At 60.4% G+C, this 19978-nt stretch overlaps 1 protein-coding gene across 15 annotated transcripts in view; it reads left to right on the forward strand.

Annotated features, from left to right (window-relative positions):
- MYO15A (myosin XVA) overlaps positions 1–19978 on the forward strand; it is a 63236-nt gene that overhangs the window by 28336 nt on the left and 14922 nt on the right. For 10 of the 15 annotated variants that reach the window (XR_011493538.1, XR_011493537.1, XR_011493539.1 and 7 more), the window contains 39 exons: positions 94–171; positions 887–1035; positions 1153–1198; positions 1387–1511; positions 1975–2092; positions 2413–2588; positions 2712–2796; positions 3537–3590; positions 3690–3771; positions 3848–3978; positions 4478–4573; positions 5556–5791; positions 7280–7461; positions 7775–7847; positions 8036–8227; positions 8468–8655; positions 8741–8835; positions 9389–9509; positions 9712–9779; positions 9850–9927; positions 10085–10265; positions 10357–10489; positions 10819–10924; positions 11077–11204; positions 12290–12411; positions 12594–12653; positions 13031–13168; positions 13498–13613; positions 13702–13820; positions 14561–14702; positions 15367–15478; positions 15558–15632; positions 16127–16305; positions 16965–17080; positions 17341–17413; positions 17693–17765; positions 18010–18083; positions 18318–18400; positions 19790–19920. Coding sequence is in view for 11 of the 15 variants with exons in the window: in XM_070482253.1 (XP_070338354.1) it covers positions 94–171; positions 887–1035; positions 1153–1198; positions 1387–1511; positions 1975–2092; positions 2413–2588; positions 2712–2796; positions 3537–3590; positions 3690–3771; positions 3848–3978; positions 4478–4573; positions 5556–5791; positions 7280–7461; positions 7775–7847; positions 8036–8227; positions 8468–8655; positions 8741–8835; positions 9389–9509; positions 9712–9779; positions 9850–9927; positions 10085–10265; positions 10357–10489; positions 10819–10924; positions 11077–11204; positions 12290–12411; positions 12594–12653; positions 13031–13168; positions 13498–13613; positions 13702–13820; positions 14561–14702; positions 15367–15478; positions 15558–15632; positions 16127–16305; positions 16965–17080; positions 17341–17413; positions 17693–17765; positions 18010–18083; positions 18318–18400; positions 19790–19920 (4534 nt within the window). In the remaining 4 variants the exon portion in view is untranslated. The remainder of the gene's footprint in view (positions 1–93; positions 172–886; positions 1036–1152; positions 1199–1386; positions 1512–1974; positions 2093–2412; positions 2589–2711; positions 2797–3536; positions 3591–3689; positions 3772–3847; positions 3979–4477; positions 4574–5555; positions 5792–7279; positions 7462–7774; positions 7848–8035; positions 8228–8467; positions 8656–8740; positions 8836–9388; positions 9510–9711; positions 9780–9849; positions 9928–10084; positions 10266–10356; positions 10490–10818; positions 10925–11076; positions 11205–12289; positions 12412–12593; positions 12654–13030; positions 13169–13497; positions 13614–13701; positions 13821–14560; positions 14703–15366; positions 15479–15557; positions 15633–16126; positions 16306–16964; positions 17081–17340; positions 17414–17692; positions 17766–18009; positions 18084–18317; positions 18401–19789; positions 19921–19978) is intronic. The other 5 variants (XM_070482259.1, XM_070482255.1, XM_070482262.1 and 2 more) reach the window with 5 other exon arrangements.

Consider the following 19978-nt stretch of genomic DNA (forward strand, 5'->3'; position numbering starts at 1 on the left):
TAAAGAGGAAGAGAGGAGGAGGGAAGCAGGCAGACTGACACACTGGGGCGGGTCACCCCCTGCTCTTCCCCCTGAGCTGTAGCCCCTTTGCAGGTGCACAAGTTCCTGGACAAGAACCACGACCAGGTGCGCCAGGACGTGCTGGACCTGTTCATGCGGAGCCGGACACGGGTGAGCAAGCCTCGCCTCCTGCTGCCCTGGCCCTGCCCCAGAGCACCCAGCCTGTGGTCAGGCTCCTCTCCCAGTCCTGAAATGGGGAGGTAGCCTAGCCCCCACCCCTTGTCCTGCCTCTCGCTCACCCCAGCCCCGGCCACGCCCTGACCCCCGTCCCAACTGTTCTCTCTCCTTCCTTCTGTCCTGACCTTGCCCCCTGAAGGGCCACACCCCTGGCTGGCCCCACTGGATGGCCCTGTCTCTCTGCCAGCCCATCCTGACCACGCCCACCCAGCCCTGCCCCATCCCCTCGCTGCGCAGGTCTCGGCTGCTGGTGTCCTGAGCCACCCACCCATCCTCTGGACCTCCGCTTCCCCCTCTGTTAAATGGGCACCGTCCTCCGGAGGCCATTGCCAGAGTCCACAACCATGTGTGTAGCAGGCCACCTTGGGGCCAGGCACACAGCCAGTCCTGTGTGTCTCCAGACTGAAAAAAAAAGTCAGCCCAGCCACGGGATGGGTCCTGTGGAAGGTGCTGAGCACCCTGACTTGAGAGGTGTGCAAGCTGGGAGCGCAGTGGCCTTGCGGAGAGGGCAGGGGTCCAGTGGTTAGTTTTCTGATCCCTCTGGTCCAGAGATTGGCCCCTTTTATTCTCTCCCTGTTTCTCTCCCCGTTGTCTCTTGCCCCCCGCCTCTCCCTGGCCCTCGGTGCCTTGACCGCTGCCACCTCTGCAGGTGGTGGCACACCTCTTCTCCAGCCACGCCCCGCAGGCTGCCCCACAGCGCCTGGGCAAGAGCAGCTCCGTCAGCCGGCTACACAAGGCACACACAGTGGCCGCCAAGTTCCAGCAGTCGCTCCTGGATCTGGTGGAAAAAATGGAGAGGTGGGCGTGGCAGACGGGAGGGCACCCAGCCTCACCTCTGACCCACTCCATGACCCTCACGGGTAAGCACCTTTCTTTTCCGGGGCCTCACACTGCCCTCCTCCCACCCCTGCCCAGGTGTAACCCCTTGTTCGTGCGTTGCCTGAAGCCCAACCACAAGAAGGTACGTGATGACTGAGGTCTCAGGGAGAGCTAAATCCTCTTCCCTGTGCTGTGTGACCTTGGGCAAGTGGCTTTGCTTCTCTGGACCTCCATCTTCCCAGCCCACTGTGGGGACAATTCACCATTGACAGTTACCTTTGCACACGGGTGGGCGAATGTGCAGACTCCCTGTCTGGGCCTTCCCCACAGGAGCCAGGCCTCTTTGAGCCAGATGTGGTAATGGCACAGTTACGCTATTCGGGGGTGCTGGAGACTGTGCGGATCCGCAAGGAGGGCTTTCCGGTGCGGCTGCCCTTCCAGGTGTTCATTGACAGGTACCTCAGTCAGAGTGGTTCCTGATCTCCATGGACCCCTAACTAGCCCCCCAGGGCCCCAGGAATACACAACCGAAGCAGGACAGGGCTTGCCATGCACAGTTGCTCAGGTTGTACACCACACAAGACCACCGCATGCTAGCTGTTATATGGCAAATATATCTATTGTTTTGCATTTTTTTGTAGTTTCATGTTGATTCCAAAGAGGAGTAATTTTAACAGTTATTATGATAAGCTTCCAGCAGATGGCAGTAAAGCGTCTTATTCTACTGAAACCAACCAAGGATTTTCTGACACCCAGGAGTAGAGTCTTGAGGATGGAGTGCCTTTTTCTGATTAGAAGACACTGAGTAGAGCTACTGCTGGGGCTTGGGCCTCCTGGAGTCGGGGGTTGGGGTGAGCCTGTGGTCTAGCAGGCAGCCAGGGTGAGTGGCACAGCCTGGCTAAGTTTGGGCCCCTGCAGGTACCGCTGTCTAGTGGCCCTCAAGCACAGCCTGCCAGCCAGTGGGGACGCATGTGTGTCAGTGCTGAGCCGCCTGTGCACCGTCACACCGAACATGTACCGCGTCGGCATCAGCAAGGTGAGTCCTGCGCCACACTCAGCCCTAGAGGCCCCGAGTCAGGGGCTCCAGAACTGGCACCTGGATGCAGAAATGTCCCAGAGGCCACCCGGCTGAGCTTGGTAAATGGAGTGCTGACCCCACCTCCAGACCTTAGCTCGGCAGTTCCCACTGCCTGACGTACCAGCACCCTCTCTTCCACTTCTCCAAACCCAGCCCATCCTCCGCCCAGCTCCAGGAGGCCGCCCTCTCTGTTCTGTCTCCATGGACTTCTGGGGGGTGGGGGGGCGCCCATCCAGCCGCCTGGCCCTTAGGGCCTCAGCCCTGCCTCCCGTCCTCAGCTGTTCCTCAAGGAGCACCTGCACCAGCTGCTGGAGAGCATGCGGGCGCGGGTCCTCAACCTGGCAGCCCTCACGCTGCAGCGCCGGCTCCGTGGCTTCCTCATCCAGCGGCGTTTCCGCTCCCTGCGCCGCAAGGTCGTCCTGCTGCAGAGCCGGGCCCGTGGCTACCTGGCCAGGTGCAGTCCAGACAGGGCGGGACTCCCTGCAGCCCTAGGGCTGGGCTTGGGAGAGGGTATGCCCTGGTAGGAAGCTCCCTGTTCCTGGAGGCATGCAAGACGCTTCTTTCCTCCCCACCCCAGGCAACGATATCAGCAGATGAGAAGGAGGCTGGTAAAGTTCCGGTCCCTGGTGCACACGTACATGAGCCACCGGCGTTACCTCAAGGTGGGGGCCCGCCCCTCGCCCTTCTACCAGGAGCCAGGCCTGCCCCATCTGGGTCCAGGGAGCAGCAGGGGTGGGCAGGAGGCGCTTAGCACTGGAGGAGACTGTTGGTCTTGGACATTCTTGGGTTCGGCTCCCGGCTCTGCCACTCCCTGGCTGTGTGACCGTGGCCCCCCTTGCGGTTGTGGAGAGGGTAAAATGAGATGCTGCACGGGAGGGATGTGGCCTGAGCTGGGATCAAGGTGGGGTCCTCAGTGATTGGGTACGATTAGAATTTGGCGACTGAACAGCACTGACATAGATTGCTCTTACTTCGATGCCAGTCTTGGCCACTGTCGCATAAACCAGCCACTGGAAAGAAACATGTACCTCCCCAAAGCCCTGCAGAACTGCGTGGCTTCCACTGGAGGCTTTGTGGGGCCCCAGGGGAGGGGCTTCTGTCACACGTCTCTTGGCTGCTTCCCCAAAATCCTCCTGTGCGGCTCCCTTTGCCGCGTCTCACTCCCTCTGCCCTCTGCCCTCTGCCCCTGCCTGTCTCTCCATTGCTCTGTCTTTCTCACTTCCCCTCCCTGTTTGTCTGGCCACACCTCTGCCTCCCCCTGTCTGTGAGGTGGGGCAGTCGCCTCCAGACAACAGGCCAGCTGACCCCCTTGCTTCTCACGCCGCTACCTTGAGCGTGCGGGCCTGGGCCTGCCGTCACCTCTGCCTGCCATTTCCCACCTTGACCATCTGCCCTTCTGCAGCTGAGGGCAGAGCAGAGGCTCCGGGTGGAGGAGGTGCGGCTACGGGAGCAGGAGGTGGGTGCGGGGGTCTGGGTGGCAGCAGGGGCCAGGAAGGGAGGCTGGCAGGTGGGGGCTATGGCAGGCCTGTCCCCTCACCATGCACTGTCCCTGCAGGAGCTGAGGAAGCGGGAGGTGGTCGCTGTGGGGCACCTGGAGGTACCAGCAGAGCTGGCCGGGCTCTTGCGAGCAGTGGCAGGTACATCAGCGCTGGACTGTGTGGTTGGGGTGGGTGTGAGTGGGCAAGGGAGCCTCATGCCCTCCTCTCTCCCCAGGCCTCAGGCCGGCCCGGGAGCCCCAGGTGGCCCCCGTGCGGACTCCCCGGCTCCAGGCTGAGCCCCGTGTCACACTGCCCCTGGACATCAACAATTACCCCATGGCCAAGTTTGTCCGGTGCCACTTCAAGGTAAGGGCTGGCCTAGGCCCAAGTGGCTCTGGCCAGTGAGCACTGACCAGTTAGAACTGACACTGTCCTCAGCCTGGGGCAGGCTCCGGGCCGTGCCCTGTGGGACTGGGTGTAAGCCCTTCAGTTGCTGGCTCGTGAGGAGTCTGGGGGCTCCAGGGGCCCAGACGGCCGTGGAGGGCCCTCAGGGGCTCGGGAAGCAGCTGTTTCCACCCAGTCTGGAAATAGTTCAGAGACTGAACAACCAGTGGGCCACAGCCCGTCATTCCTGCCGTAAGTTACTGCCCTCCAGAAAGGGCCTAGGTAGGGGCTCAGACTGTCACTACCACCAACTTGCCAAGATCGGTGCTGTCCCTTTGCCAGCCTCAGTTTCCCCATCTGCACAGTGGGGACAGGAGCCATTGCCTCCCAGACTCTTATACCCCCACCTGCAGAGAGGAGTGGATCCAGGTGTGCCCGTCTGTCCGTGCCCTGTCCCCACGTGCCTGCCCTGTGTCCCTAGGAACCTGCTTTTGGGATGCTGACGGTACCCCTGAGGATGCCGCTCACGCGGCTGCCCGTAGAGCTGCACGCGGAAGCTGTGGGCGTCTTCAAGCTGGTATGGGTCTGCCCAGACCACCTTCAAACGCACAGCCTCTACCCCTGAGGCCTGGCCGCAGGCCCCTCTTCTGGCTCTCCAGGAGCTTCCACTAGCCCAGGCTGTAAGACCAGCCTGCTCCTTGGAGGACAGACACCTGGCAGGGGCAGAGGGGACCCGGCCTCCTCTCTGTGCTGGGGTCTGGGGATTGAGGGCTTTTCTTTTCCCAGCCATCTTCCTGGCAAAAAAGTCTGCCTTGGAGCCTCTCCAGAGCTTCTGGGGGGCCCTGGGAATGCATCCAGGCCCTCTCCTCACGGACTTCCTCGTCTGAAGGGGAAGGCAGAGCAGACCCGGCTATTGGCCACCAGCATGGACAGAGGGGGTCCCACTGGGGCCCCTAATCAAGTCCTGGGCAGGGTCAGAGAAGGCTTCCTGGAGGAGGAGGCATTTGAGCTAGAGTTGAAGGAGGAGTCAGAATGTCCCAGCCAGGGCGAATGAAGAAAGCACAGAGAGAAGAGGAAATTGATGTGGTCAGAACAGAGAATCAGGAGAGTGAGGACGAGAGGGGTCACGAGGCCTTGACTGATAGACCTAGAGCTCAGATTTCATCCCAAGGGCCCTAGGGAACCAAGGAAGGTGCTTCCATGGGAGGGATGTGGTCGGATAGGAACGTTAGAAAATACGCTCTGGGGCCTGGATGGAGCAGGAGGAGGGGGCCTGCTGGAGGCCACGGCTGTGGGGAGGGGGCTGAGGCCGTATGGGGAACGATAGAAGGTTTGTGAGCAGGAGAGAAAGTCAGTATGTACTTTAGATCTTGGCTTCTCCCCTAGTTGGGGTGAACTGCCTGGGTTTTGCCATAGGATACAGCTATTATATTGTGTTAGGGAGGACTTTTATATGGGCGGGGGGACACATGAGAAGGACATGAGAGGGATGTGTGTTGGGGGTGGGGATCCTGTGGGAACAACCTTCGAGAGGCCCAAGGAGTCTGTTTGTGGCCCAGATCCTGCGTTTCATGGGCGACCCCCACCTGCACGGTGCCCAGGAAAACATCTTCGGGAACTACATTGTGCAGAAAGGGCTGGCAGTGCCCGAACTGCGGGACGAGATCCTGGCACAGCTGGCCAACCAGGTGTGGCACAACCCCAGCGCCCACAATGCCGAGCGGGGCTGGCTCTTGCTGGCTGCCTGTCTCAGTGGCTTTGCACCTTCCTCCAGCCTCAGCAAGTACCTGCTCAAGTGAGTGGAACCAGGTCGGGCCGGGCCGTGAGGACAGTGACACTGGCATTAGGCCCTGGGTGGGATGTTAAAAGTCAGGACAGGAGTGAGGTCTCTGTGCTTGGGAGCTGGAGCATGGAGGCAAGCCAGGGACTGCTCTCCGTCTCCGCTGGGATCAGAGCAAGAATGAAGGGCACATATTCACTGCGGAGGGTGGGAGTCAGGTGAGACCTCATAAAGGACTTCTAGAACTCAGAGGGTGATAAGACCAGGGTATGGGGAATTTGGAAGAGAGACATTGACCTTTCACGTCATGGGGGTATAGTGGGGTGGTTAGGAGTATAGATCCTGACAGTGTGTTCAAATTCCAGCTCAACCATGTATAAGCGGTGTGACCTTGGGCAAATTACTTAACCTCTCTGAGCCTCGGTTTCCTCATCTATGAAATAGGGATAATGAGAGTACCTGTTGCAGAGGTTGTGTGAGGATTAAATGTGTAAACACATTTGAAGTACTAGACCAGAGCGTGTGGCATGTCAGCATAGCCATCGTCAACATCCTGATAATGACTAATGATGGTATCACCTTGCTGGGTGAGAAGGCTGATTTGCAAGGAAAAGAGCTCCAGCAGGCCCTGGGTGCGAATCCCAGCTCCGACACTTACCTGCTATGTGACCTAGGGCAAGTCACTGCCCCTTTCTGAACCTCTTTCCTTACCTATAACTTAGGAATGGTAACAGAACCTACCTTGCAGGCTGGCTGTGAGCTACAGAGTGTACAGAGCTTCACCCAGGCCTCGTGCAGTCCGTGGGCAGCTTGCTTGGCCAGGCTTGTGAATCTGTGGCAGGAGGGGAGGGCCACTGCCTGCCTGTCCGGAGCTTCCTGTGGGCACAGCTCCAGGTTCCCTCTTGTAGCCACGAGGGCTGCTCCACGGCTGCTCCTGGCTGGGCCCAGCGGCAGGTGGGAGGGGGCCAGGGAGGGGCATGAGGAGCACCTGCTGCTGGCAGGGATCAGGCCCCTTGGTTCTGGGTCAAGTTGAACCCTCAGGGCCATCTCTAGTATAGATGAGAACCTGGAGAAAGGCTCAGAGGGGCCAGAGAAGCAGCCAGAGTTGCCTGACAGATGGAGGGCAGAGTCCTCTGAGTCCACTTGTTTGCCCAGCCCCTACTGCAGACCCCCACCCCCACCCCCCCGCCCCACCAGTGACATTTGCTTCAACAAGCTTAGGTGGGCCAACCTGGAATCTCTTTGGCGTACCTTTGGACCCCTCTGCTGGCTTAAGATACTTCTGGGCTAGCCTGGGATCCTTTCAGCTTAGCGCTGGACCTCTGGGCTAGCCTGAGATATTTTTTAGCCTAGTCTCAGACTCTGGGTTAGTCTGGGGGCCTTTTCAGCCTCACCTTAGTGCTCTGGGCTAGCTTGGGCCTCCCTCAGACTAGCCTCAGAGTCTTTCCCCACCCCAGGCTAGCCTCACCCCTCTTCGTCCTGACTCCAACTCCTACCCATCAGGTTTGTGTCTGATTATGGGCGGAATGGCTTCCAGGCTGTGTGTCAACATCGCCTCATGCAGGCCATGGGCCGGGCCCAACAGCAGGGCCCTGGGGCTGCCCGCACCTTCCCTCCAACCCAGCTCGAGTGGATAGCAACCCAGGAGAAGGCTGCCATGGCGCTGGATGTGGGCTGCTTCAATGGTGAGCTGCCTTCTCCCACCTCCCTCATGGAGAGGTAGCTGGAGTTACCAGTCCCCAGTGTGCCCTGGGGTCAGGAAAGCCACGGAAGCTTCTAGAGCTGGGGAGGGGCTTGCTGGACATGGCCCTGGAAAGAGGTGAACATGTGGATGTGGGGGCTGGATCTGGAATGGGGAGGGGAGCCGGGGCAGTGAGGGTGCTGTTCCAGGGTCCAGGACGAAAGTGGGGAGGCCTCAAAGCAGGAGGCAGGTGTGGAAGCAGCAGGACTGGACCCCAGGTGTACCCGGGCTGAGCCCGGCACCTGCTGCTGCCCCAGGTGACCAGTTCTCCTGTCCGGTGCACTCCTGGAGCACAGGGGAAGAGGTGGCTGGAGACATGCTGAGGCACAGGTCAGTTCCTGGAAGGCTCTGTCTAGCACAGCCTTGTGGACCTGGGAAGGAAGAGGCGGGGGAGGAGGCCGGATCCCCCAAAGGGCCCATAGGGCCCACTCTGGTCATGCTTGGGGTCTGGCTCATATCCCAGGGTCTCCCGAGGTGGCACCATCCCTCATTTCCATCCTTCCGCATGCTGTCACCAGGGGACTGGCAGATGGCTGGCGGGGCTGGACAGTGGCCATGAAGAATGGGGTCCAGTGGGCAGAGCTGGCAGGCCATGACTACGTGCTGGACCTCGTGTCAGACCTCGAGCTGCTCAGGGACTTCCCGCGACAGAAGTCTTACTTCATCGTGGGTGCAGAAGGGCCCATGGCCGGCAGGGGAGGCTCCAGAGTGTAGGTGGCTACCCAGCCTGCACACAGAGGGCCTCTGCCAGCCCAAGGCTCCTCCCAGCTGCTGGGAGAGGCTGAGTTCTGAATTAAGCTTCTTGTGGAGGTGGGCTTGCCAAAGGATCCTGCCTTTAGCGGGAGACAGTCACCCAATTCCAGGGCACAGAAGAGAATCGAGGGCTGGTTCTGGGAGGGCCGTGGGTCTCCCGCTGGGGGTCAGCTGCTCCGTGTTCCCCTCCCCCACAGGGTGTTTGGGAACAGCTGGGACTCGGATGAGGAGACGCCCACTAGGCCCCAGCCCCAGGGGCACATGCCCAAAGGGGCTGATTCTGATGGGTACTGCAGCCACAACGAGGACAGTACAAATGGGGAGACTGAGGCACAGAGAGGGACAGCAACCCAGCAAGGTCAACCAGCAGTGGCCACCGTGTCTGGTGGGGAAGGGAACCTGGGGGCTGCGGGAGGTGATCAGCGGGAGAAAAGAGCTTGACTTTTGGGGTTTCTCTCCTGCCCCACCAGACTTGGACAGCCTTCGAGAACCTGTTGTGCCCCACAGGGGACTGGACCGCTACCTGGACAGCCTCTTCGACCCCGTGCTGTTCCACGGGGACGCGGTACGGATCGGGTGGGGCGTTTGCAGTCAGCAGGCACAGTATGTATACACCAAGTCACACGTGCCCACAGGGTAACACCCCAGCCAGAGCTGTGGGGTGACCTGTCTCAAGTCTCTGCTGGGAGCCGGGCAAAGGATGAGGGTGTCCTCCTGGTTAGAGAGGCTAGCGATGCTCCTGGCTGACGGCAGAAAGAGCCACAGCGAGAGGTCCAGGACCCCTCCTCCATCTCCTTTGGGCGCCAGCCCCCGTCAGGCACCCTTGCTCACCCTGGGAACTCCCAGGAGCCCCTCCATGGCGTGATGTGCGGCCTGAGCAGGGTACAGCCCCTCTCTGAGCCTCAGTTTACTCCTCTGTGAGAGAGGGTGGGCTGGGAGCTCACAGGTTGCGGGAGGACTGGCTGGGATGCCGCATGGACAGAGGCTGGGCAGAGAGCAGATACTGGGCCGTCAGGAGGCCCCGGGGTGGAGAAGATGGCTGGTATCAGGTACCCGTTGCCTTGGAAACTTGGGTGTGTGGCATTGAGATGGTCACTTGAGCCACATGCTTCCTCCAGGACCTAGAGAAGCCAACGGCCATTGCCTACCGCATGAAAGGGGGAGGCCAGCCTGGCAGAGGTGGCGGTAGCAGCACCGAAGACTCCCCCAGGAGTCCCCCAGAGCCAAAGCCAAAACCAAGTCAGTGCCTGCACCTGGGTGGGTTCCAGGCTGGGTGGGGCCCGCATGGTTCTGGGGCTCCTCCCTGTGCTAGAGTGGAGGCAGCCATGGGCGTGGCAGGGTGAGACTCTGGGGGGGCGTCGTAGGGAGTTTCTGCTTCCCCCCCGTCTCCCACGCCTGGGACCCACGCCTGGGACCCATGCCCTCCAACTTGGCTCCCCAGTCCCAGGCCTGGACGCTTCCACGCTGGCTCTTCAGCAAGCCTTCATCCACAAGCAGGCCGTGCTGCTGGTGAGTGCGGGAGGGGCTCCCGGGGCCCCGGCCATGGGCCTGCCTGGTTACCACCACCCCCTCTCCTCAGGCTCGGGAGATGACCCTGCAGGCCATGGCGCTCCAGCAGCAGCCCCTGGGGCCCACCCCAAGGCCCTTGCTGCCCGAGGTGAGCCTGGCCCACCCAGGGAAGTGCTGTGCTGCTCCAGGGCATCACTGCGCCTCTCTGAGCTAGGAGCCCCACAGCCCATGCTGGGCAGACACGGGGACCCTGAGAACAGGCTGGTGTGTCCTAGGAAGCCTGTCTCGTACCTTGTTTTCCACAGAAACCTCCAGCGCCAGAGGCATGGCCGAAGTCTGTAGGCACTGGACCCCCAGCCAAACCCGTGCTCCTGCGCCCTGCTCCAAAGCCTTTGGCCCCAGCCCCTCTGGCCAAGGCCCCCAGGCCCCTCACCAAGCCCGTGGCTGCCCCCATTCTAGCTCTGGACCGGGCTTCTCTAGAAACCAGTGGGTGTCCTACCCTGCTGGGGTGGGGCTCCCAGGACAGGGCCGGGAGTGGGGTCTCAGCCTGTCCCCCCATCTCACGCCTCGCCCACAGCTTCGCCCTGCTCAGAGCTGGTCCGGCACTCACCACTCAACTCGGAACACTTCCCGCAGCCCACGCAGCAGATCAAGAGCATCATCAGGCAGTACCAGCAGCCACCTCGGGGAGGCCAGCCCGGGGCCCGCAGGTCAGCCCTGCCTCGACCCCAGCCCTCCAGCCCTCCAGAGAGGGACCTCCTCACCGACCCTGAGCACCTGCCCTCCACGTGCCCATCCACTGGGTCAACAGCGCCCTGCGCAGCAACCCTTAGGGAGTGAGTCCCATAATGCAGGTGGCCCAGATGAGCCCCGGGAGCAAAAGGAGGCCCATGCTGCTCTGTAGGCTGTGCTGTGCCCCCTCAGGCCTGTCCCTGGTCCTCTCTGGGTTCTCATTTATAATGATGGGGGGCGGAGGAAGGAGTTCCCTGTTGTAGGAATTTGTAGCTGGGAGGAGGAGACTGAGTGTCCAACCCACCAGGAAGGACGGTGGAAGGGTGTTCGTGAAGCAGGCAGACCCCCATGAGGAGGCCCTGATGATCCTGAAGGGGCAGATGAGCCACCCGGCGGTGGCACCTGGCACCCAGGTGAGGGGCACGGTCGGGCTGGGTCCAGGCAGAACAGAAGACAAAGCGGGGCCTCCGGGAGCCTCAGGAGCCAGCTGCCCCTGTGAGCGCTGGCCCTGCCGCTGCCCCTGGGGCCCGCCCTGCCGGCTGAGCACTTTCTTTTGGGGGGACAGGTGCCCAGAGAGGATGTGGCCCTGGTGAAGCCAGTGACCAGTGCACCGAGGCCATCTATGGGGCCCACTCCAGGTGAGGGGCCACGAGGGCGCTGGGAGGGGCCAAGGGCAGGTGTCCAAGTGTCCAAGTGAGTCTCTGTGAGCACAGGTGAGTCTCGGTCTGTGTGTCAGTGGGGAGCGTGTGTGTCCCTGAGCCTGTGTGGACCTCCTGTATGGGCATTTGTGTAATTATATCAGCACCTCAATAACAGCGATTGCAGGCCAGGCCCACCCTGGCCTCACTAAATCCTCACTAAAATCCTTCAACGCCTACATCTGTGCCTACAGATGTTACCGGTAGGGAAAGAGGCACAGAGAGCTTAAGTGACTTGCCCAAGATTACACAGCTCAAAAGTGTCAGACCAAGGATATAAACCCAGGCCTCCTGGCATCATGATTGGAGCCCTGACCTCTACATCCTCTGCCTCATGGCAGTTACAATGATCTTAAGAGATATAAATCAACTCATATAATATCCTTGCCAAAAATGATCCAAAGGCTCCTAGGATAAACTTCAGACTCCTCACTGTGGCCTGTGAGACCCTGCACGATCTGCTCACCTCCCCAAACTCATCTCCTCCTCCTCTCCTCTTAGCATACTCTGTTCCTCACTTTTCCTAGAACACACCAAGCCCACTCCTGCCTCGGGGCCTTTGCACTTGCTGTTCCCGCTGCCTAGAATGCTCTTCCCCAAAAGATCTTTGCATGCCTGGCCTCTTATCATTTGGGTCTCAAATGTCACCTCCTCAGAGAGTTCTGCCAGACCACCCAGACTGAAAGACCCTCACAGACCAGCCCTCCAGACTCTTTCCTAAATTATGCAGTTCTATTTCCACCCCAGCTTGCAGCACTAAGAGCTTTGTCGTTTCCACAGTGTCTGTTCCACCCACACCTGCAAGGTGACTAAATTCCAGACAGCGCCTTGTCTATGCTGTTTGCTGGCGCCCTCAGCCCTTGGCACAGGCCCCCATGCGCTAGATGCTCTCTGTATGTGTCGAATGAAGGGTTGGGCCTTATGAGTGTGCACATGCCCCCACAGGAGCAGGTGTGTCTGCGCCAAGGGCGTGGGGGCCCGCTCTGCCCTAGCCCTTTCCCCGGCGCAAGGTGGCCCCCAGTCTACTCCCCCGCCAGCCCCACCTCTGCCACTCACGCGCCCCACCCGCTGCGCCCCCAGTGCTGCCCTCAAGGTCGCTGGAGCCTGCGGAGGAACCCGTACAGACGCGGCTGCACCGCCTTCTCAGCCCCCACGTCTATGGCTACCGCGACGCCCCGTGGCGGATCTTCCTGCGCAAAGAGGTGCCCAGTGCGGAGGGAGGGGTTGAGGGGGACAGAGGGGCCCCATCGGGTCAGGGCAGAGGTGAACTAGGGGTCTGTCAGAACTGGCAGGCGGGTCTAGAGCAGGCTGTATCGAGGGGCGGGGCTGGGCGTGGAGTCAGGAGAGGGCCTGGAAGGGCCTCACTGAAGCCCCACCCCCACAGGTGTTCTACCCCAAGGACAGCTACAGCCACCCTGTGCAGCTGGACCTCCTGTTCCGGCAGGTGAGGCGCTCCCTGCCCCCTGCCTCACTGCACTCAGCAGGGCAATGGGCAGTAGACTAGCCGTCTGCAGGTTCTGCTTCTGTGCTCTTGGATTTGGGGTCCCTGACCACAGTGAGCACAGGAAGCTGTCCTACTGAATCCCCCTCGCCCATGGGTGGGGCTGGTGAGCCCACAGTTCATCTCCCCGGAGTCACAGTTTATTGGAGCTGGACAGCACCCAGAAGTCAAATGCACACCCGCTGTAGAGGTTAGGAAGCTGGGGCCTGGGAAGGAGGCATGGTGAGGAAGGAGGGTGTCCTTGGAGGTGGGCTCTGATTTACACAGATGACCCCTGCTGCAGAGATGGGACCCCCACATTCCCACTCACTCACCAACAGTCCAGCCTGGGTTCCCAGTGGAGGGAGTTCCAGGGGCTGCCGCATCCTGGCTCATCCCACAGATCCTGCATGACACGCTCTCCGAGGCCTGCCTGCGCATCTCCGAGGACGAGAGGCTCAAGATGAAGGCCCTGTTTGGTACCACGGGGGGAGGGAAGGGACATTGATGGGGCAGCCCTTTCCCTGAGGGAGATTGGGTCTGAGGGCCCAGCCCCGTTTGCTTCCCAGACACCCCTCCTTGCTTTGCTTCTGGTCTCTCCCATGGCTAGGCTACAGGTCTGGGTTCGGCTCTGCCTGACAGGCTGTGTGGCCTCAGCCATCCTGTCTGCCTCTGGATGTCAGTTTCCTAGTAGGGACACTGAGAACACAATGATCTGATACCTTCTTGCTGAGCGTCAGCGGCCCTCCCTGCACTGTGGCCCGGCAGGGGGCAGGGAGCCGTCCTGACCCGGCCTGGTGTCCCCTAGCCCAGAACCAGCTGGACACGCAGAGGCCCCTGGTGACAGAGAGCGTGAAGCGGGCTGTGGTCAGCACCGCACGCGACAGCTGGGAGGTCTACTTCTCTCGCCTCTTCCCCGCCACGGTTCGAGCCCCCTTCCCACCTCCCACCCACCCAGGGGCTTTCGGGATGAGGCTGGAAGACCCTCACAAGTCCATTATCCCCACTCCAGGGCAGCGTGGGCACTGGTGTACAGATGCTAGCTGTGTCCCACACAGGCATCAAACTCTTGCGGATGGTCAAGGGCAGCCGAGAGGCCGGTGGGCAGCTGCGGGTCCTGCGCACATACAGGTGACTGGCAGGCGGGCCAGAATGGGATAGCTGGACACTGGGCCATGAACTGGCTTCAGTGTTTCCTCATGACTTCCCACAGCCAATTACTGAGCACCTCCAGTGTGCTGGGCTCTGTGCCGAGCACTTTGATGGAGCCCATTTTACAGATGGGGAGACAAGCTCAGAGAGAGAAGTTGCTTGTCTCAGGTCACACAGCCAGGAAGTGGATGAGCTAGGAGCTCACCACCCCATGCTGCCTCCCGGACCACACCCCAGCCCTGCCCTCACAGAGTCACTGTGTGGTGGGGACAACTGTGTTGTGAACAACCAAGTTGTGGTGCAACCCGGCAGGGAAAGGATGCTCAGTGTGAGACCTCACTGAGTCCTCAGACCCTTCCCTGCCCGCAGCCCCTTTTGTCCTTTATAACAACAGTGCAGGAATCTCTATTCTTCACTCACCGCTTGGGTGAAAGCTCCTAGCCTTGAAAGATGGAGAGAATTTGGTCAGTGAGTGAAAGAGAGAGATTTGTGTGGGCAGAATCTGGGAGGCTGGATCAAGAGGCAAAAGAAGAAAAATAAAAGGCAAAGGGAGGGAGGAGCTGGAATGTTGCCAGTTCAAAGAGTGGTGGGCAATGAGCTGGGGGCATGGGGGGGGGGCGGGTAGGGGAGGCCGGTCTCAGGAGGAGCAGGACAGATGGGGTGGAGGGCATCCCTCTGGCCATGGGGTCCTCCCCTCATGCCACCTTCCTATCCTCCAGCTTTGCAGATATCCTGTTTGTGGCCATCCCCTCCCAGAACATGCTAGAGTTCAACTTGGCCAGCGAGAAGGTCATCCTCTTCTCAGCCCGGGCTCACCAGGTCAAGACTCTGGTGGACGACTTCATCCTGGAGTTGAAGAAGGTCAGGGTCCTCCTAGAGATGCATCCCCCTACCCCCAGGGCTGAGGGCCAAAGGATAGGGCTCTCTCACCCCAGATATCTATGAGCCACGCCTGCCTGGGAAGTATGGATGCACGTGTGTGTCAGTGGCTGTGTCTGTAGACTTTTGTAGGTCCTCAGGCCTTTGCATAGCCTGCGCCTGGGATCCCCGCCTGGGACGCCCCTTTCTGCCTTTTGCGTGCTCCTTCAAAAACCTTTACTAATGCCCTTGGCAGGGGTGTCACAGCCCCTCCATGAGCTCCACGGCACTTGCATTCCTTTCCCTGCTACAGTGACACACTGTCTGCCACTGCCCACTGCGGGGGCAATGTTTCCCGCCCCCCAGACTGGGCAGCCCCCACCCAGAGCAGGTCCTCTCTGCTTCAGGCCCAGCCTGGCCTCGATGGGGAAGCTTTGCCAAGCGATGGAGTGGGTAGGGCATGTGCACAGGCACTAACATGGGTCTGTGTTCAGCGCTCAGGCCTCCAGCCCTTTGGGGGGCCATCCTTTCCACCTGGAAGGCCTTTCCCTCTGACCTCAGGAATGGTCCCTTCCTGATGAATCAGGAGGGATGTCTGTGGGTGTGAGGGGCAGTGGGAGGAGGAGCATGGGACTGCAGCCCCTCACCCTGCCCCTGGCTGACCCAGGACTCAGACTACGTGGTCGCCGTGAGGAATTTCCTGCCTGAAGACCCGGCACTGCTGGCCTTCCACAAGGGCGATATCATCCACCTGCAGCCCATGGAGCCACCTCGAATGGGTCAGCGCCACGGGGTGGGGTGGGTGCCGGAGGGGCACAAGGGGCCACCCAGCAGGTGCTGACAGATGCTGACCCACAGGCTACAGTGCTGGCTGTGTTGTCCGCAAGAAGGTCGTATACCTGGAGGAGCTGCGGCGCAGAGGCCCCGACTTCGGTGGGTGCTATGGCCTCCCCTGTCCGGCCTCCACTGCTCCGAGAGCTGGAAACTCCAAGCAGAGCTCACCCATTTCATGCACTCACACTGCGGATGCACAATGAGGGTTCTGGACCCACAGGCGTCTGGCCTGGCCAGGTCTCCTAAGTGCCTGCCATGGCCTCTCAGTGCCTCCTGGTGGCCATCCAGCCCAGCCCCCTGCCTGCATACCTGGCTGAAGGGTCTTGGTGGGCATTAATGTTTCCATCTTTGTGGCTGAGTCTCTGTGTGGGCCTGAGGCTCCACAAAGGCAGCGTTATTTTCTGCTGCACTTCCACTGAGGGAACGCCGTCTCTTCCCTGAGCCTGTTTCCTCATCTGTAACTAGGCTCCATGGCATGCCTCCCTCCCAGAGCTCTAGGGAGGGGCCAAGAAGCTGCTCCATCTCTCTAGAGGGCCCCCTTAGTCCCAAGACGAGACCCTCTGTTTGCCTCAGACTCCTTCCCCGGCTCCTAGGTTGGAGGTTCGGGACCATCCATGGGCGTGTGGGCCGCTTTCCCTCTGAGCTGGTGCAACCCGCGGCCGCCCCTGACTTCCTGCAGCTGCCCACAGAGCCGGGCCGGGGCCGGGCCGCTGCTGTGGCCGCTGCTGTGGCCTCCACCGCTGCTGCACGGGAGGTGGGCCGCAGGAGGGAGGTGAGACTGATGTGGCCGGGCCGATGGGGCAGAGACAGCAAGGGGCGTCAACCTGACTGTGGAGGTGGATGGGAGCAAGGTCATCCAAGGGCGTGAGCACTCTGGGGATAGGGCAGATCTGGTAGGGGCAGCTGGATGTGTGACCTGTCGGATGTGATCAGAGATGGTTGGAGGTGTGGCCAAATGGCATAGGTAAGGGAGGGTCAGAGGAAGGGTTGTGACCAGGCCATGGGGCAGGACCAGCCTGGGCCCATCAGTAGGTGAAGTCAACCTGGGACAGGACGGGGCCAGTCGAGTGGGGTGGGATCAGGCATGTGAAGTGCGGGGAGCCACTGAGGGGTGGAGTGAGGTAAAACTAAGTAGGTAGTGAGGAGCTAGGTCAGCCAAGACCAGGCAGTTGGGGTGGCCAACTCGGGCAGGGGGAGATCTGGTGCTGGGGTGTGGCCAAGTAGGGCACGGGGTGGGGTCAGCTGGGCATGTGCTGGGTGTGACTGGGCCAAGAAGGCGAGGTCAGCTGACCGCAGCAGGCGGTATGGGTTGGGGGAGGGGCAGCCTGAGAGGGTCTGGGCACAGTTAGCCTGCAGTTGCATTGAGTCAGCTGTGACATGGGTGGGTGGGGTGTGGCGGGACAAACCCTCCTAGCTCTGGCCCTTCTGCAGGGTCCCCCAGTAAGGGCTGGCTCCACTGACCGTGGGGAGGACGGCCTGGCTCTCCCACCATACACAATGCTCGAGTTTGCCCAGAAGTACTTCCGAGACCCTCAGAGGAGACCCCAGTAAGTGGTGGCCCCACCCCTCCTCTGCACCCTGGGGAAGGTCCTTTTGGGGCTTCTTGCAGCCGTTCAAGTAGGGAAGCCCCACTTGTGGAGGGGGGGTGAGAAACCACCCAGGTGGGAGGCCCACCTGCAGCCTCAGCTCCTGGGTGCCTTCCTGCCTGGTTGACTGACATCAGGTCATGAACATTCCCATGTGGGGAAAGGGTGGGGCCATAGGCTCCTATGCAAGACTGGTCAGTAGCATCCACTTCCTGTTGCAGGGATGGCCTCAGGCTGAAATCCAAGGAGGGACGGGAGTCCAGAACCTTGGAGGACATGCTCTGCTTCACCAAGGTGTCCATCCCCAGGCCTCAGTTTCCCCCTCTGTAAAATGGTGATACAAGATCCCCTCCCAGGCCCCTGGGGCTAACAGCCTTGTCTTCAGTGGGGCCTCCTAGTCCTCAGCACCCTGAGGGCCTGGATTCTTTCCTGGGGTGGCATCTGTCCCCAGTGGTGGCCTGGCTCCCTTTTTGTTATGTGATCCTCCTTTTGTAAGACAGGAAGAATCATGTGGCCTCTTCTGTTCTGACATGTTCCTCCTCCATCATGACACAGCTTCTCCCTCCCTCACAGACCCCACTGCAGGAGTCCCTCATCGACCTCAGCGACAGCAGCCTCAACAAGATGGCCACAGACATGTTCCTAGGTGTGGGGGGGACTGTGGCCAGGGCCCTGGACTGGGTGGCGTCCAGCGCTGTGTGACCCCTGCTTGTCACCACTCCTCTGGTCCTCAGATCCTTCCTCTTCCGCCAACTCAGACATGGGGCTCCTTTAAGAGACAAGAAGCCCTCATTGGCCCCTGGCCACAGCCTCCCAGGGAGGGGCCCAATTCTGGGGTCCCTGGTGGCCGGGGGGTCTGGTGGCCTGAGTAGGACAGGTGTTTCCTACAGCTGTGATGCGGTTCATGGGGGATGCCCCAGCGAAGGGCCAGAGTGAACTGGATGTGCTTTGCGCCCTCCTGAAGGTCAGTCCAGCCAGCTTTGCCAGATACTCCCTTTCCTGTTCTGTGGCTCAGTTTCCCCATCTGTCAACCAGAGTTGCAGGACTTTGGGGTGGGGAGCTTCTTGTGTGGCCCAAGGAGGAATGCATCCCGCCGGTGGGGAGGGGCCTGAGAATGGGACACCAGGCCTATCTCCGAGTGCCCACTCTGTTCTTATGTGCCTGGTCTGTGACATGGCCCTGGCCTGCCCTCCCACAGCTGTGCGGAGACCATGAGGTCATGCGGGATGAGTGTTACTGCCAAGTTGTGAAGCAGATCACAGACAATACCAGCACCAAGCAGTGAGTGTGCCGCATCTTTACCTCTCTTCCCTCCCCCCGCACTGTGTCCGTGCTCCAGGAGAGGCCAGTGCAGCCTGCCACCTCCCAGGCCTGTCGCCTCTCGCTTTCTTTCTCTCTCATCCTCTTCCTCATTCAATAGATACGGCAAGTGTATTTGGAATGGCTTGGTCTGGGACAAGCCATTTCTGCTCTCTGAGCTTCAGTTTACTCATCGGTAAAATGGCGATGACAACTTGTGAGTCCAGGTTCTTGGCGCAAGTGACAGACCCAATCCAAGCTGGTTTAAGCTGGTTTTACCAGCTTGCCTCAAGCTGGTTAAGTCCAGCTTTTGATAATTCCAACATTTGAACCCAAGTTAAATCCAACATTTGGATTCAGGCTTACTGGATCCAGGGGTCATCAGGAAGCAGGCTTTCTCTATATTCTGGCTCTGCTTTCCTCTGTGTTCGTGTTCTTACCAAGCAACATCTCCCATAGACGGGCAAGATGGTAGCTCTGGGGGGACATTTCCCAGCTCAGCAATCCCAGGTAAACCAAGATTAATCCAATATTTGCAGCAAAAATTCCAAATCCAGTCTTACTGGCCTGCCTTCATCATGTACCCATCCCTGAACCAACCACAATGGCTGGAGGATACAGAGCTCTGGTTGGCTAGATCCGGGTCACATTCCTGCCCCCAAACCAGTCACCATAGCCAAAGGGAGGCTGAACTCTAATTGGCTGGACCTGGCTCCCATACCCATCTCCAAACCACAGGGACCTAGGGAGGGGTGGGTGGTTTCCCAAAGGGGGCCCAAGTGCCGTCCCAGACACCAGAGCTCCCCACAAGTGAAACTGTTGCCCCAGGGCAGTGTGACGGTGAATTGCCACGTCTTGCACAGGACCCGCACACAGCAGGCGCCCAAAGTGTGTGCTGTTTTTATTAGCACTGGGCCCCCTCCTATCCCCCTCTGCTCCATCTCCTGCACTAACTCTCCATCCCCCGGGGACTCTAGACCCGCTCAGCACGTCCTGCTGCCCCTCCAGGCCAGGCCTCACCTGCCCTACCTCCGCACAGCCCCAGCATGCTCCCCCTCATCCTCCTTCAAGGATCTTCACCTGGAAGCTTCTCCAGAGAGATTCTGTCCAGGGAAGCTTGTTTCTTTGTGCATGTCGGGGGCCTCATGCCCTTCCTCTCCTGCCTCCCACCCTGGCTTCCCAAGCTGAACATGCCTCCTGCATGGCTTTGGGGCCTCCCTGCCCTGTGCTCACCGGGCAGGAAGGAACATCCTCATGAGACAGGGGCTGCCTCAGAGCTGCAGACCTCCAGCCCAATCCCAGGAGACTCCTGGAGTGGCACTCCACTGCTGTGGCCGCCTATGCTGTGGTCCTATGTGTGTGCCCTTGCAGGGACAGTTGCCAGCGAGGCTGGAGGCTGCTATACATTGTGGCCGCCTACCATAGCTGCTCTGAGGTCCTCCAGCCACACCTCGTTCGCTTCCTCCAAGATGTGAGCCGGACCCCAGGCCTGCCCTTCCAGGGTGAGGAGCCAGCAAGTGGGGACCCAGGGCCGAGGGCCTGTCTGCATGGGGACTGGCT

This window comes from Equus asinus, chromosome 13 (genome assembly GCF_041296235.1).
Source record: "Equus asinus isolate D_3611 breed Donkey chromosome 13, EquAss-T2T_v2, whole genome shotgun sequence".
Lineage (NCBI taxonomy): Eukaryota > Metazoa > Chordata > Mammalia > Perissodactyla > Equidae > Equus > Equus asinus.